The sequence below is a fragment of the Berghia stephanieae genome, chromosome 8 (assembly GCF_034508935.2).
Source record: "Berghia stephanieae isolate SIO BIC M18660-M18661 chromosome 8, UCSD_Bste_1.3, whole genome shotgun sequence".
NCBI lineage: Eukaryota > Metazoa > Mollusca > Gastropoda > Nudibranchia > Aeolidiidae > Berghia > Berghia stephanieae.
The window spans coordinates 16,884,033-16,896,187 of record NC_088367.1 but is presented as its reverse complement, the minus strand read 5'-3'; the positions used below and the strand labels follow the sequence as shown (position 1 = coordinate 16,896,187).

Sequence of the window (12,155 nt, the reverse complement as noted above, 5' to 3'; positions counted from 1 at the left end):
GTCTAGTGAGACTAGAAAGCGTTCATGAAATCCAATTTTTTTAAACACTTCGCTTGGGCTGAAGATTAGTTAGTCATTTACTAGAGTAGTAAATTACTAAATCTAGTCCTCGTTCATGAAAACGGGCCAGGATGTTATTTAGTGACATTAACCGAGAGCTAGTGACTACCTTCACCATGCCAGACTGACCTTGACAGAGAGTTAGTGACAACTCTCACACTGTCAAACTGACCTTGGCCCATGGTAAAATGTTTAGATTTTATAAATGTGACAGTGAATGACGTAATCAATCGGATGGAGAAAAGATTTGAATTGGGATATTTCCAAGTTTAGTTAGAAGGTCAATTTTAATCAAAAATGAGTTCTTGTCATAAAAGATTAAAACAACCCTTTTGGTACGTCTTCGGGAAATATCAAAGCTTAATTTCACTTCTAAATATTTTTAACAGCTAGTCAAGTTGAAAAAGTATGAAATTTGAGAAAAGTTGCTGGATACCTTTCCGATACATCTGACCATAACTTCATGAAAAATCACCCGATTTACTTCAAATGAAGATTTATTGTGTGGCTATGTGGTCTAGTGGTATGGCACTCGCTTTCGGATCGGAAGGTCCTGGGTTCGAGCCTCACGCTCGGCGCATAGTTGAGTCCTTGGAAAAGGCTCTTTACTCACATTCTCTCACGTACTCAGGTGCAAAATGAGTACCTGGCCGTTAACAGCGTTGTCTTTGTCCGAAAAATTGTAATATCGTCTAACAGGTCTCATGTCCCGTCCTACATGTGAAATGTTGCTGTTGACCAGGGACCCATAGTAAAGTGCTTTGAGCACATTTAGTGGATATTGCGCTATATAAAGCTCAATTTATTATTTTTAATTTGGATGCTCTGGAGAGCATATGCTTTCAGAAAATGCGAAAAAAAAATGCAAATCCAAAATGTTCATCTTCCGACTGGTTATGTCATGCACTGACACATATTGTGTTAACTTTACGTTTAATGATATGAAATGTGTGCAATTGATTCTCTCACCATCAGTTAGAACAAAGTACAAGAAACAATCCAAATAGTTCTTATGTCGTTTTTATTCTTTGAGAGATAATATGTCACCGCGAGTTTTTTAAAAAATTGAAGATATAAAAATACATCATAAAAAATATTATATATTATATCTATGAGATGTATTATAAGCATAATTTAATCTAAGCATGCGCTTTTTATGAAATCATGTGTAAATTGAATGATTTTGGCGTAAATATCACTATGGCATGATTGATGATTAAAAAATAAAAGATTTATTAATATTTGGTAAATGAAACTAGCAACATTGTTAATTCAATTTTTTTTAATTTATTCAGTTTATGATTTAAACGATAAACATGATCTACAAAACGTTTATGCTATCTTTCCCTTTTATTGTCTCTTGGCTCCGTTCTGTCACCGTTTCGTTCTTGGAAAATGTACAAAGATGCTTCAGTGGGTTTTTTTTTTTTTTGATTTTAGGACGTTGGTGTTTAAAGAGTCACCTCTGGGAATCTTTTCTGGCTTCGAGAACGAGACCTGTGGCAGGGCAAAAATCTGACGGGTTAATAATCAACAGGATAACAGAGAATGATTTAGAGGATATTACCTAGAATGTGTTGTGTTTAAACATGCTGATAAAAATCAAGTTCGGTTAAAATCTTCCGAATGCTTCACAGTTGATGACCCATTTGATTAAGTAGTGATGGTTAAAGTCACAAATAAAAATGAAAGGCGAATTTTAAAGTTTAAATTCAAGTAAAGAACCATGCAGGGTTGTCATAATGAATGCCAAAACTCCATGCATCTCGGTTCATTGCATCATCTTCCTCCAGGCCCAGTTCTTTCAAATTGTCTTTTACCTTATCCGACCATCTAGTCTTCGGGTGTCCCTTTTTAATTTTCCGCGAACTATATATATATAATACTTAATAAATTTATGTGAATCACAATAGAATAATATACTTTCGCGATACATCATTAATTAAAACCATTTAAATCTGAGTGGTTGTCAAGATTTTCACTGTTTTACACATAAATAACTAAATTGACTTCAAGCCAGATGCTCATTTGTGATAATTCATCAAATCACATACACACATACAAATACACATACACACATACACAAATACACATGGGGTAAAGGACGATATGAAAGATCTGGGCTTGGAGGAAGATGATTCTATGAACCTAGATGCATGGAGATGTGGCATTCATTAAGGCCACCCTGCACAATGCGGGATAAGCTGAAAGAAGAAAAAGAAGAAGAAGAAGAGGATGATGATGACCTTCGCCATCACACACAAGTGCAAGCGTGAGAACTCATGATGATGATGAGGATGATTATGATGATGATGATGATGATGACGATGATGATGATGATGATGATGATGATGATGATGATGATGATGATGATGATGATGATGATGATGATGATGATGATGGCTGTTAAGGTGTTGGTGATTGTGGTGGTTATAATGATGACAGCAATCACAATGAAGAGGCGGAGGAAGAGTATGGAAATAGTAAATACCTGTCAGCATTTAAATTTGACTTCTGGTGCAGTCTGGGATCCAGGTAACAGTCCACAGTTGGTGGTCCACGTTTGATTTTGGCCAGAGATTGTGCCAACCGGAGGTCCATTTTATACCTGTGATATTCCTCCGCTGAAGCATTCTAAATACGTTGGGAATTAATTTAAAACGCTTTCTTTACATCTCTTTAGAATAATAATGATAATAATAATGATAATAATAATAATAATAATAATAATAATAATAATAATAATAATAATAATAATAATAATAATAATGATAATAATAATAATAATAATAATAATAATAAATAATAATAATAATAATAATAATAATAATAATAATAATAATAATAATAATAATGATCATGATGATGATCATGATGATCATGATGATGATGATAATAATATTAATAACAAATTTACAAATAAAATTGTCATATCGAAAGAGAAAAATACACACTAACAGCCACCCTCTTCCACCACCCTCTGTCTCAAACACGCCAATACCACACACACTCATCAACATCCACACGTACCACATAAACACACTTCTATTTCTATAGATTGCTATCGTGGTTTGTCGGTTTGTCGGCAAGCTGAACACAGTAAGCAATAAAAGATTTGGTTTGTCTAAAAGTAAACAATTTTGTAAAAAAAAAAAAAATTTGTATAAAGTGATTTGGAATGGTGGTATGGTTAAAACAAAACAAACAAAAAGAAACAAAAAGAAAGAAAACGAGATGGTTGGTGGTCATTGAACACACCGGATTCTCAATACAGTATAATGTCTGGTTGATTTTTATGCTAAAAACGTATTATAATCAACAAAAATGATACTTGGGTTGATTTTACAAGATTTATTGATGCCATTAAACAGTTTGTTTAAATGACTGACACCGTAGTCATAGAAACTTGAGGTATTCCAAAACAAATGTTTACGACGAATCTTCAAGATCCTTTGGCCAATTACAATCTCAATTGGGGACATGAGAGCTAGAGCAGAGGTGGAGTCTCTGGACAGTCTCGGGAAAAAGAGAAGATGGCAATGAGTTGGTGCATATCTGTCGTAGACCTGACAAAACACACACTGACAGGGAAGGCTTTGCTATGGACATTCCAAGGACAGAGGAAGCGATGCCGCCTCAAGGAGACCTGAAGACGAACCATAGAGAGGGAACTAAAGCAGAGAGGTCTGTCCATCCAGGTGGCCCCCGGAATAGCAGCTGACAGGACCAGATGGAGATCCCTTTTATCCCCTCAACTGTCAGCAGACGATTGAGTGAGTGGGCAGTCCTGTAGACGCAAAATCCCAGTTTTTAGAGATTTTGCCTAGACGAAGGTCATTTCAATCGATTGGTATTTGAAGACCGAGTCTTTTGAGACAACGTGTGATTTGAACGAAATTTAGTCTGGATACACATTACCGGATTGAATTTTTAGGGAAGTTAGTTATAATCTAGAATGTTTGAATTCTTAACCAGTTATGTTACTCTAGGAGAAACTACCTTTAATAACAACACTTCAACTTGGCCGTGATGTACACTGCATTATGTATACAACGATCAACTATCTCTCCAACTCTTGGCAAAAAACCCAAACCTAGGACTTTGCGAGGTCCCACGTTTGAGAGCTTTAGCCAAGATGAGGGTCATTTAAATCGATCGATATTTGAAGGACGAGTTCTCTGGCCACATTTTTAAATAATTCGTGTCTTTTCAGAGTAAGGCAATTAATTGCTTATGTGATCATCATGCACAAAGTTTTGATTAAATCTTCTAATAATCGCTATGGTTTTGGAGTATCCTCTAATATATGCAGTCTTACCTTGGGATTTAGATGTCTCTTGGGTTTGTACAGGGTAAATGCTGGAATTCGAAAGAAGAAACATTATATCTAATGGCATCATAGCTTATCCAATCAAATTCATAATAAAAGACCAGAATTAAGTACAAATTTTGAAAGTTGTTTTTTTTTCAAAGACTAAAATTAAATTTCACTTTGGTCCTAACTTGCCACCTTAAGTTGAATAGTTCCTCTTTTTCATAATCATCATCATCATCATCATCATCATCATCATCATCATCATCATCATCATCATCATCATCATCATCATCATCATCATCATCATCATTATCATCATCATCATCATCATCGTCATCATTATCATCATCATCATCGTCTTTCAAATTATATTAACCGATTAAAATGACCCTCAACCTGTCTACAACTATTGAACTTCAATGAAGTCCCAGGTTTGAGAGATTTCGACTAGCTAATTGTCATTTTAATCGATCTATTTAAAGGACGAGTTTTCTGGACATTTTTTATTATCTTGTTTTTCTAGAGTACGACAGTAGACTTACGGTGACCCATATTTTATGTTTAATGTAAAACCGGCTGGAGTCTCTGCATTTCATTTTACTTAAGAGAATATATTCTTGATTTGCATCATAGGGAAAGAGAGGAGGATGTAGGCTGGGGGGGGGGGTTGACAAGGGTAATTTAAAAAATATTAACCGGCAGCAAAACAATTCAAAACAAAAATAAAACAAGAGCCAAATTAAAAAGGAATTAAAACAAAACGATCACTTACATTCCAGTTTGGGCCGACGTAAACCTGGGGCAAAACCCCTTTCTCCCACGGGTGTCTTCCAGCCCGGCCCAAAATTTCTCATTCCACTGGCGCCTAACTTGCCACCATGTTCTCCTTTTTTGTTGTCACGCTCATCGCCATGGTTACTAAACAAGCTGTCGTCCACTTCCTGCATACAAGACGTCATGGTGCAGGCACTGCTTGTGGCGCTGCAGCTGATAGCGACTGTCTTTTTGAGGTCGAGATTATTCAAAATTTCTGCAAAGCGTGGGAACCTGTTTGTTTTGTTTGCGTTTACATTTCTGGGAGTGCGTGCTGGAGGCATGACTGGCGAAATACGCTTTTTGCTGCCCGGCATTTTCGACGGACCTGATTTTTTAGTGGGAACCTCCTTGTTTTTATTTTCGCCTACAGATTTTGAGGTCAAATCCGTCGATTCCAGCTCTGGATTGTCACCTCTTGCTGCGTCTATCTTGGAAAGGTTTTCTGGTTGATTGTCCAAATCGAATGTCCTTTGGCAGTGACTTGCCCTCTCAGCAAACAATGATTCCGCAGGCTTTGGATTTTGACTGCCTTGTAGGTCGTTTAGTTTTTTAACCATCAAGCCGACTTTTCTTATACGCGTATTTGACGTTTTGCCTGGATCAATTGTACTTGGTTCAAGGACTTCAGCACCACGAACCAGTGACCTTGGGGATTTCTTTTTATTACTGATATTCGGTAACACCGGTTTTTGCTTCTCTAATGTCCATTTCTTATCATTATCTCTGGGTGAAGGGGTATTGTTTCGATTCATCGCATTGACTTTTGATGGTAATTGTTTAGTATTCACGTTTTTACGCTGTGCCCTGGTTTCAATAGCTCTAGAAGATCTACTTGATTTTTTATCAATGAGTGGGCGTGGTTCAACTTGTTCCGGGTTTTCAAGAGAAAAGGGCGGCGACTCTTGCAGCAAGCTTTCTTCGTCCTCTCCTTGCTCCTGATCAAAAAACAATTCTGTGGCTTTGAGAATCTCGCGAATTCCATTCATTCTGGTCGCGTGATTTCCCGAACTCTGTCTGAAGTTTGGTGGCACTTCACAAGAGTACACCTCGCTGTTGCAGGGACACACTGTTCCGGTGTGGTAGTTTGTGCAATCGTTCATGTTGACACTCGATGGGGATGAATTTTTGACACAGCCGCCTTCCACTGGCAGTTCTTGTTTGTCGTCTTGGTGTGATTCTGTTGGCATGACAAAAGGTAAAATATTACCATTGTGCTCAATTTGTCTCTCTATCATGTTGGATTGGATAATAGTATTATTGCTTTTCACTGATTCTTTTGTTTCTTTGTTCTCAGAGGTATAATCTTCTCGATCATAAACTCCCTCGTTTTTATCGCATTCTTCTTCTATTTCATTTAAGATTGCTCCTTGATAAAAAGGCGTAATAGTTTCACAATTGTATTTTTTAATGGTTGAATTAGATTCGTATATAACGTTAGTGCTTTCGAATTCCCTCCAATCGTCATCCGTATTGCAGCTTTCAAAACTACACTTTACTGGGGTCTCATTCTCTTTATTCCTACTATCGCCGCTTTTGAAATCATGATTATCTTCTACATCCTTCTGGTCATTTTGAACATCGTCACGATAAACTTCTCTGTTTTCATCGATCTTATTTTGATCCACAGTTTCATCCTCAATGCTACAATTATATTCAAAAGTTTCAGTTTTGAGACACTCGTCATGTTTACCGTCTTCAGCAGCAACAGCTGCATCAAGAGGAGGAGAGCGACTACCACAACTATCACCTCCATCGTCACAGTTTTCCATTATCACCGAGTCAATTATTGAGACATCAAGAGAGCTTGCACTAGCATTCTCCATATACGATCCTTTGTGATTTTCGTCTTTTTCAAGATTACCAAGGTTAGTTACACTTTCTGCTCTTCCGGTAAAACTATTAGAACCGTTGCCGGCTTTATCTGTATTTTTACAGACAGATGTGCTACTTTTTGCACCACCAACCTTATCAACGCCATGTCCATCGTTCTTATCTTTATTTTGAGCCTCATCTTTGGCATAACTTTCAATTTCATTATGAAAAAAGTTCCTCCTCACACTATTGTCAACACAACCATCATGTCCACTACAATCGTCGATAGTACCATCTTTACGTTCCACATTATCTCCAACACAACAATCATCAGCATTCATACTCGTTATAGTTCCTTCATTCCCTGCGTGTCTTTTCTCCTCATAATCCCCATCTCCCAATTTCATGCTCTTCAAACTGTCGCAGAAAACGAATGATACGTCATTCCGCGTTGTGTCAGCACGTGAGTTTTTAGATGGAAAAATATCACAACCACCGCCACCGTTCTCACTAATCTCTTCCATATTTGAAACTGCGTTATGTAGAGACACGTTCATTTCCTCTTCCTCCTTCCATTCTTTTACGTCATTCTGACTCCCACCCTGGTCTTGGTCATTGATTCCAGGGTCACTACTCACTCTTACCACGACAACTCCTCTTCCTCCCCTTCCTTGTCCGCGCACGTCACCAGATCTCATTGGACTGGAAAAAACATCGGGCCCTAGACACGGGTCAGGCTCGCCATTTATAATCTGGTTCAGAAGAGCTTGGGCATCCTCACTGGTCCTGTCCTTGACGGAAATTGTTGTGCCTTTACAAGTCGGGATGACGCTTGCAAAATCAAATTCCGCAGCGGATATTTCCTGTTCTTTATCCGTGTCCAGAATTGAATCTGCGCTCTCAGTATTGGCGGAGTATATAGATCGTTGAAAGCGTTGTTGATTCGGAGTTCCACCAGAATGGTTTTCGTCAGTGGGGTCGACCTCATCGCCATCAAAATTTGGAGTGCCTACGTCAGAGGTCTTGACAATTTCACCGATATTTGATCTAAGGATTTTGACTTCTGTTGGATTCAGTTGTTCGAATGTTTTAATTGATCCCGAATCATCATCTCTGGAATTAGTGTTTGGTTTTGCTTTTTTGTCAGAGTCAGGCGTATGATATTCTTCTTGGGAATTTTCAGCCGTTTCAAGATATTCTGATGATGATAATGAAGACGTCGACAAAGTCTCGATGTTATCAATATTATCTTGCAATACTTCTGGATCCACTGAGTTCATTTCGGCCTCTTCTTCGATTGATCCCTTTATTTCAAAACCTCTTTTTGAGGCAGCGTATTTATTATTGTTGGACATTTGCTCAAAAAAGTCATCGTCCCCTTGGGAGATTTCCAAAAACCCTTCACTTAAACTTATCTTGTTATTTTCATCCATGCATAGTCCGTCGTTGACTACGTTACTATCAGCGGTGGAACACTCAATTTTCGGCTTCGAATTTTGAATGTGATTATGTGTGCAACTATTCTTTAACCCATCATACGTAATCATCTTGCTTCCATTTCCTATATTGCACGGATTACTTAGGCCGTCGTTTCCATTTGAGCTATAACATCCTGTTAAAGCGTCAATGTGTTCCTGCCGCCGAGAGAAAATACCTTCCATAGAAGGTGAGGTTTCCTTCACGCTGTCAATATCATCAACGTAATCATGCACTTCATCTTTGTTTATCTCCCTGTCACTATCTTTTCCAGCTAAATATTGAGAACTGTTACCTGTATTTTTCAATAAATCATCTTCGCTTTTGTTTGGAGTTCGATTGTTATTGTCTCCAGCCAAATGGTCCTTTACAATACGTTTATCCCCGGACGATTTTCTGATGCAACTTGACATTGAGTCGGCTGACATTATGGGTTCTACGGCGTTGTCCATTCTGATATAAAAAAGACAAATTAAAAAAGAAATAGTTAAATAATCAAATTGAAATACATTTGATTTGTGTGTATGTGTGTGTGTGTATGTGTGTGTTCGAGGAAGAGTGATGGAAGAGATTTGATTCCTTTCATTGACTTCATCCTAGACTAATAGGCCACCAAAGATAATTAAAGTTTACCATCAGCATCATCTGAGCTTTCTTTCCAGAGGAAGACTGTGATTCTCTGTCTGTACTGATTGTACGAGCTTTTACATACAGAGACTTTTCATATAAGACCAACTTAACTCAAGAATCAAGCCGCATAACATTTCAATTTATGAAACATCAGAACACTTGGGAGGCCTTCTGAAACCTCCTCGGTCTACCATCTCTTTCAATTTGTATTTTCACCGTGGATCTTTTGTCGTGCGTTTTTTAAATTCAATTTGTCCACATATAGTAGCATTTTAAAAACTCTAGAACAAACCTTGATAGATTAGTGAAAGTTTAACATTTCCTAATATGACCATTGTTTTGGTTCTCGGCCGCCATTTTGTTTTGTGAAGTATTGAAAGCTAGTGCAAAGCAGTCCTAGGTTGGGTTTTTTTCTATTGTTAGCGAGAGGTCGGAGGATTTTTTTTTTACTGTTTGGGTTAGTTATAAGTCTTAGTATAGATGACAGGGCGTTTGTTTTTCCTATTCGGGTTAGTCTAGGTTTTATTTTTTTCTTAGGGTTAGTTGAGGGAATATTTGGGTTGCATCCCTTATCACGAGGAGCTTTCATTGAGGATAATCTGATGTAGACGTCAGCTAAAGAAACTGGTTCTCTTATTTTTCAGAGATCGCTTTTGGGGCAATTTTCAAGATGAAGAATTAAGAAATTTAAAAAGTACTATTTAAAGCTTTGACACTTTGCATTGTGATGTTATATTTATGGATATTCATTGTGCTACGACTTACTTTCATTTGTTTTTAAAAAGCGTATAACTGATTCGGATTTGGGGTTGCAGAAGGCTTGATTTCATGCCCTACAATCCAATAGCAGGGCCTTTGCGTCATACAAGAATAAGGTTGTTTTCAAAACTTGAACGCTTCATTTATTCACAATGCGGTTTGACGCGTTATAAATTAATAACTTCCGTTAAATTAGTTTCGCATCTGATAATATGTAAGCGCCATTCGCTCGATTCTCGTAGAGATTATTTAACTGGTACTTTTTCATTTAATCAATTAAATCAGTTCATTTAAAATCAAACGTGAAAGGCTAATAAGAGTAAATCATTAGGTACATTCGATAAGAACACGTGATAACAAAAGTTAAACGAAGTCATCGATCAATTTATGTATTTCTTATCTTATCTTATCTTACTAAAGGCTTAATAGGAATTATCCTTTAAATGCCTTATACAATAGTTTATAATTACAGAATCTCATATAGCTTGCATTGTATCATTCACAGACAGTTTTACATAACTTTGAATGTCAGGAAAAATGTATCAATACGGCAATCTAAAATCGAAATGAACCATAAATGTGCAAAGTTCATATTACAATGATATATTAATGACTAAAATAATCATGAAAGCAACAACGATAATAAGCATACATGCGTCTCTGACAAATCATGATTTTACATTGTTTCAGATGTCATGCATTTTACTGGTCAACATTTACAAACCACTCTAAAAAAGCATGAAATAAATGGAATCAATTACATCCACATGAGAATTTAAACTTTAAAAGATAAATAAATAAATAGATAAATAACTAAAGAAAGAAAGAAACAAATAAATGAATAGATAAATAAATAAATAAATAAATGAATAAATAAATAAATAGCATTTGATTACAATTTAGAGAAGTATTCGAAATAATTTATTTACTTAATGTAAATGTTGCCTATCTAAGCTCGAAGAAATAAATGATAATGTGAAATTGAATGTAAGCTTCAATTTAATTAAAAAACAGATCAAATTAACGTTTCGGGTTTCCCCTTTATCAACAAAACAGGATGAATGAAACACCACAGATGAATGAGATAATGTGTTGGTGGCGTAGTTAAGATGAATAAACAAAACATTGGTTGGCAGGAAATTAGTATGCTCCTTTGTAATTAAAAATAGAATACTAGATATTTCTAAAAGGTGCGCAATTAATTAAGTGAAAAGAGGGGAGGCGGGGAGGAACTGTGTAATGCAGTTAGAAAGTGAAATATAAAACGTGTAGATGTTGTTGAAAAATTAATACAATGGAATTGAAATAAATAAAAAAATAATAAATAGGAAGTCGGTCTAAGTATAATCATTAGTGACAGCAGCAGGAAGTCATCTGTGGCCACACAGAAAATCACAAGCATGTACAAGTTACAAAGACACGTTGTTTACCAATTGCCCTCATTAAATGATGGTGGGTACAATATCGAATGAAAATAGTTCTTTCCGCGAAATTGCGGGCTTTTTACTAGCAATAATAATATATAATGTATATATAATTAATAATAATAATAATAATAATAATAATATAATAATAAAATAATAATAATAATAATAATAATATAATAATAAATAATAATAAATAAATAATATAATAATAATAATAATAATAATAAATAATAATAATAATAATAATAATAATATAATATAATAATAATAAATAAAATATAATCATAATAAATAATGATATAATAATATATAATATAATAATAATAATAATAATATTATAAAAAATAATAATAATATATATAATAATAATAATAATAATATAAAAAATAATAATAATAATAATAATATATAATGATAGAAAAATAATATATAATAATAATAATAATAATAATAATATAATAATAATAAATAATAATAATAATAATAATAATAATAATAATAATAATAATAATAATAATAATAATAATAATAATAAATAATAATATAATAATATAATAATAATAATAATAATAATATAATAATATAGATAATAATAATAATAATAATAATAATATATAAATAATAATAATAATAATAATAATAATAATAATAATAATATAATAATAATAATAATAATAATAGATTTATATGCTACATGTAACACGTTACAATAAATACAATAGTCAATATAATAAACGTATACACAATGTATATAACAGCAGTGCATACTTTGTATATTAAAAAAAAAAAAAACGTTTTGCCTCCCTTGTAATTTGGCGGGCTTTTTTCAGAACGAGGCGTGGGCGTGGCTAATTAGGCGA

At 34.8% G+C, this 12,155-nt stretch overlaps 1 protein-coding gene across 1 annotated transcript; it reads right to left on the bottom strand.

The window, feature by feature from the left end:
* Window positions 1-1,367: 1,367 nt before the first annotated feature.
* LOC144978273 (uncharacterized) lies at window positions 1,368-10,032 on the bottom strand. Its single transcript, XM_078924120.1, has 5 exons — window positions 9,875-10,032; window positions 5,148-8,932; window positions 4,379-4,419; window positions 2,552-2,694; window positions 1,368-1,557 (listed from the first exon to the last, which is right to left on the bottom strand). The coding sequence occupies exons 2-5, from the start codon at window positions 8,929-8,931 to the stop codon at window positions 1,512-1,514; spliced, it is 4,014 nt and encodes a 1,337-aa protein (XP_078780246.1). The 5' UTR covers window position 8,932; window positions 9,875-10,032; the 3' UTR covers window positions 1,368-1,511.
* Between the last annotated feature and the right edge of the window lie 2,123 nt (window positions 10,033-12,155).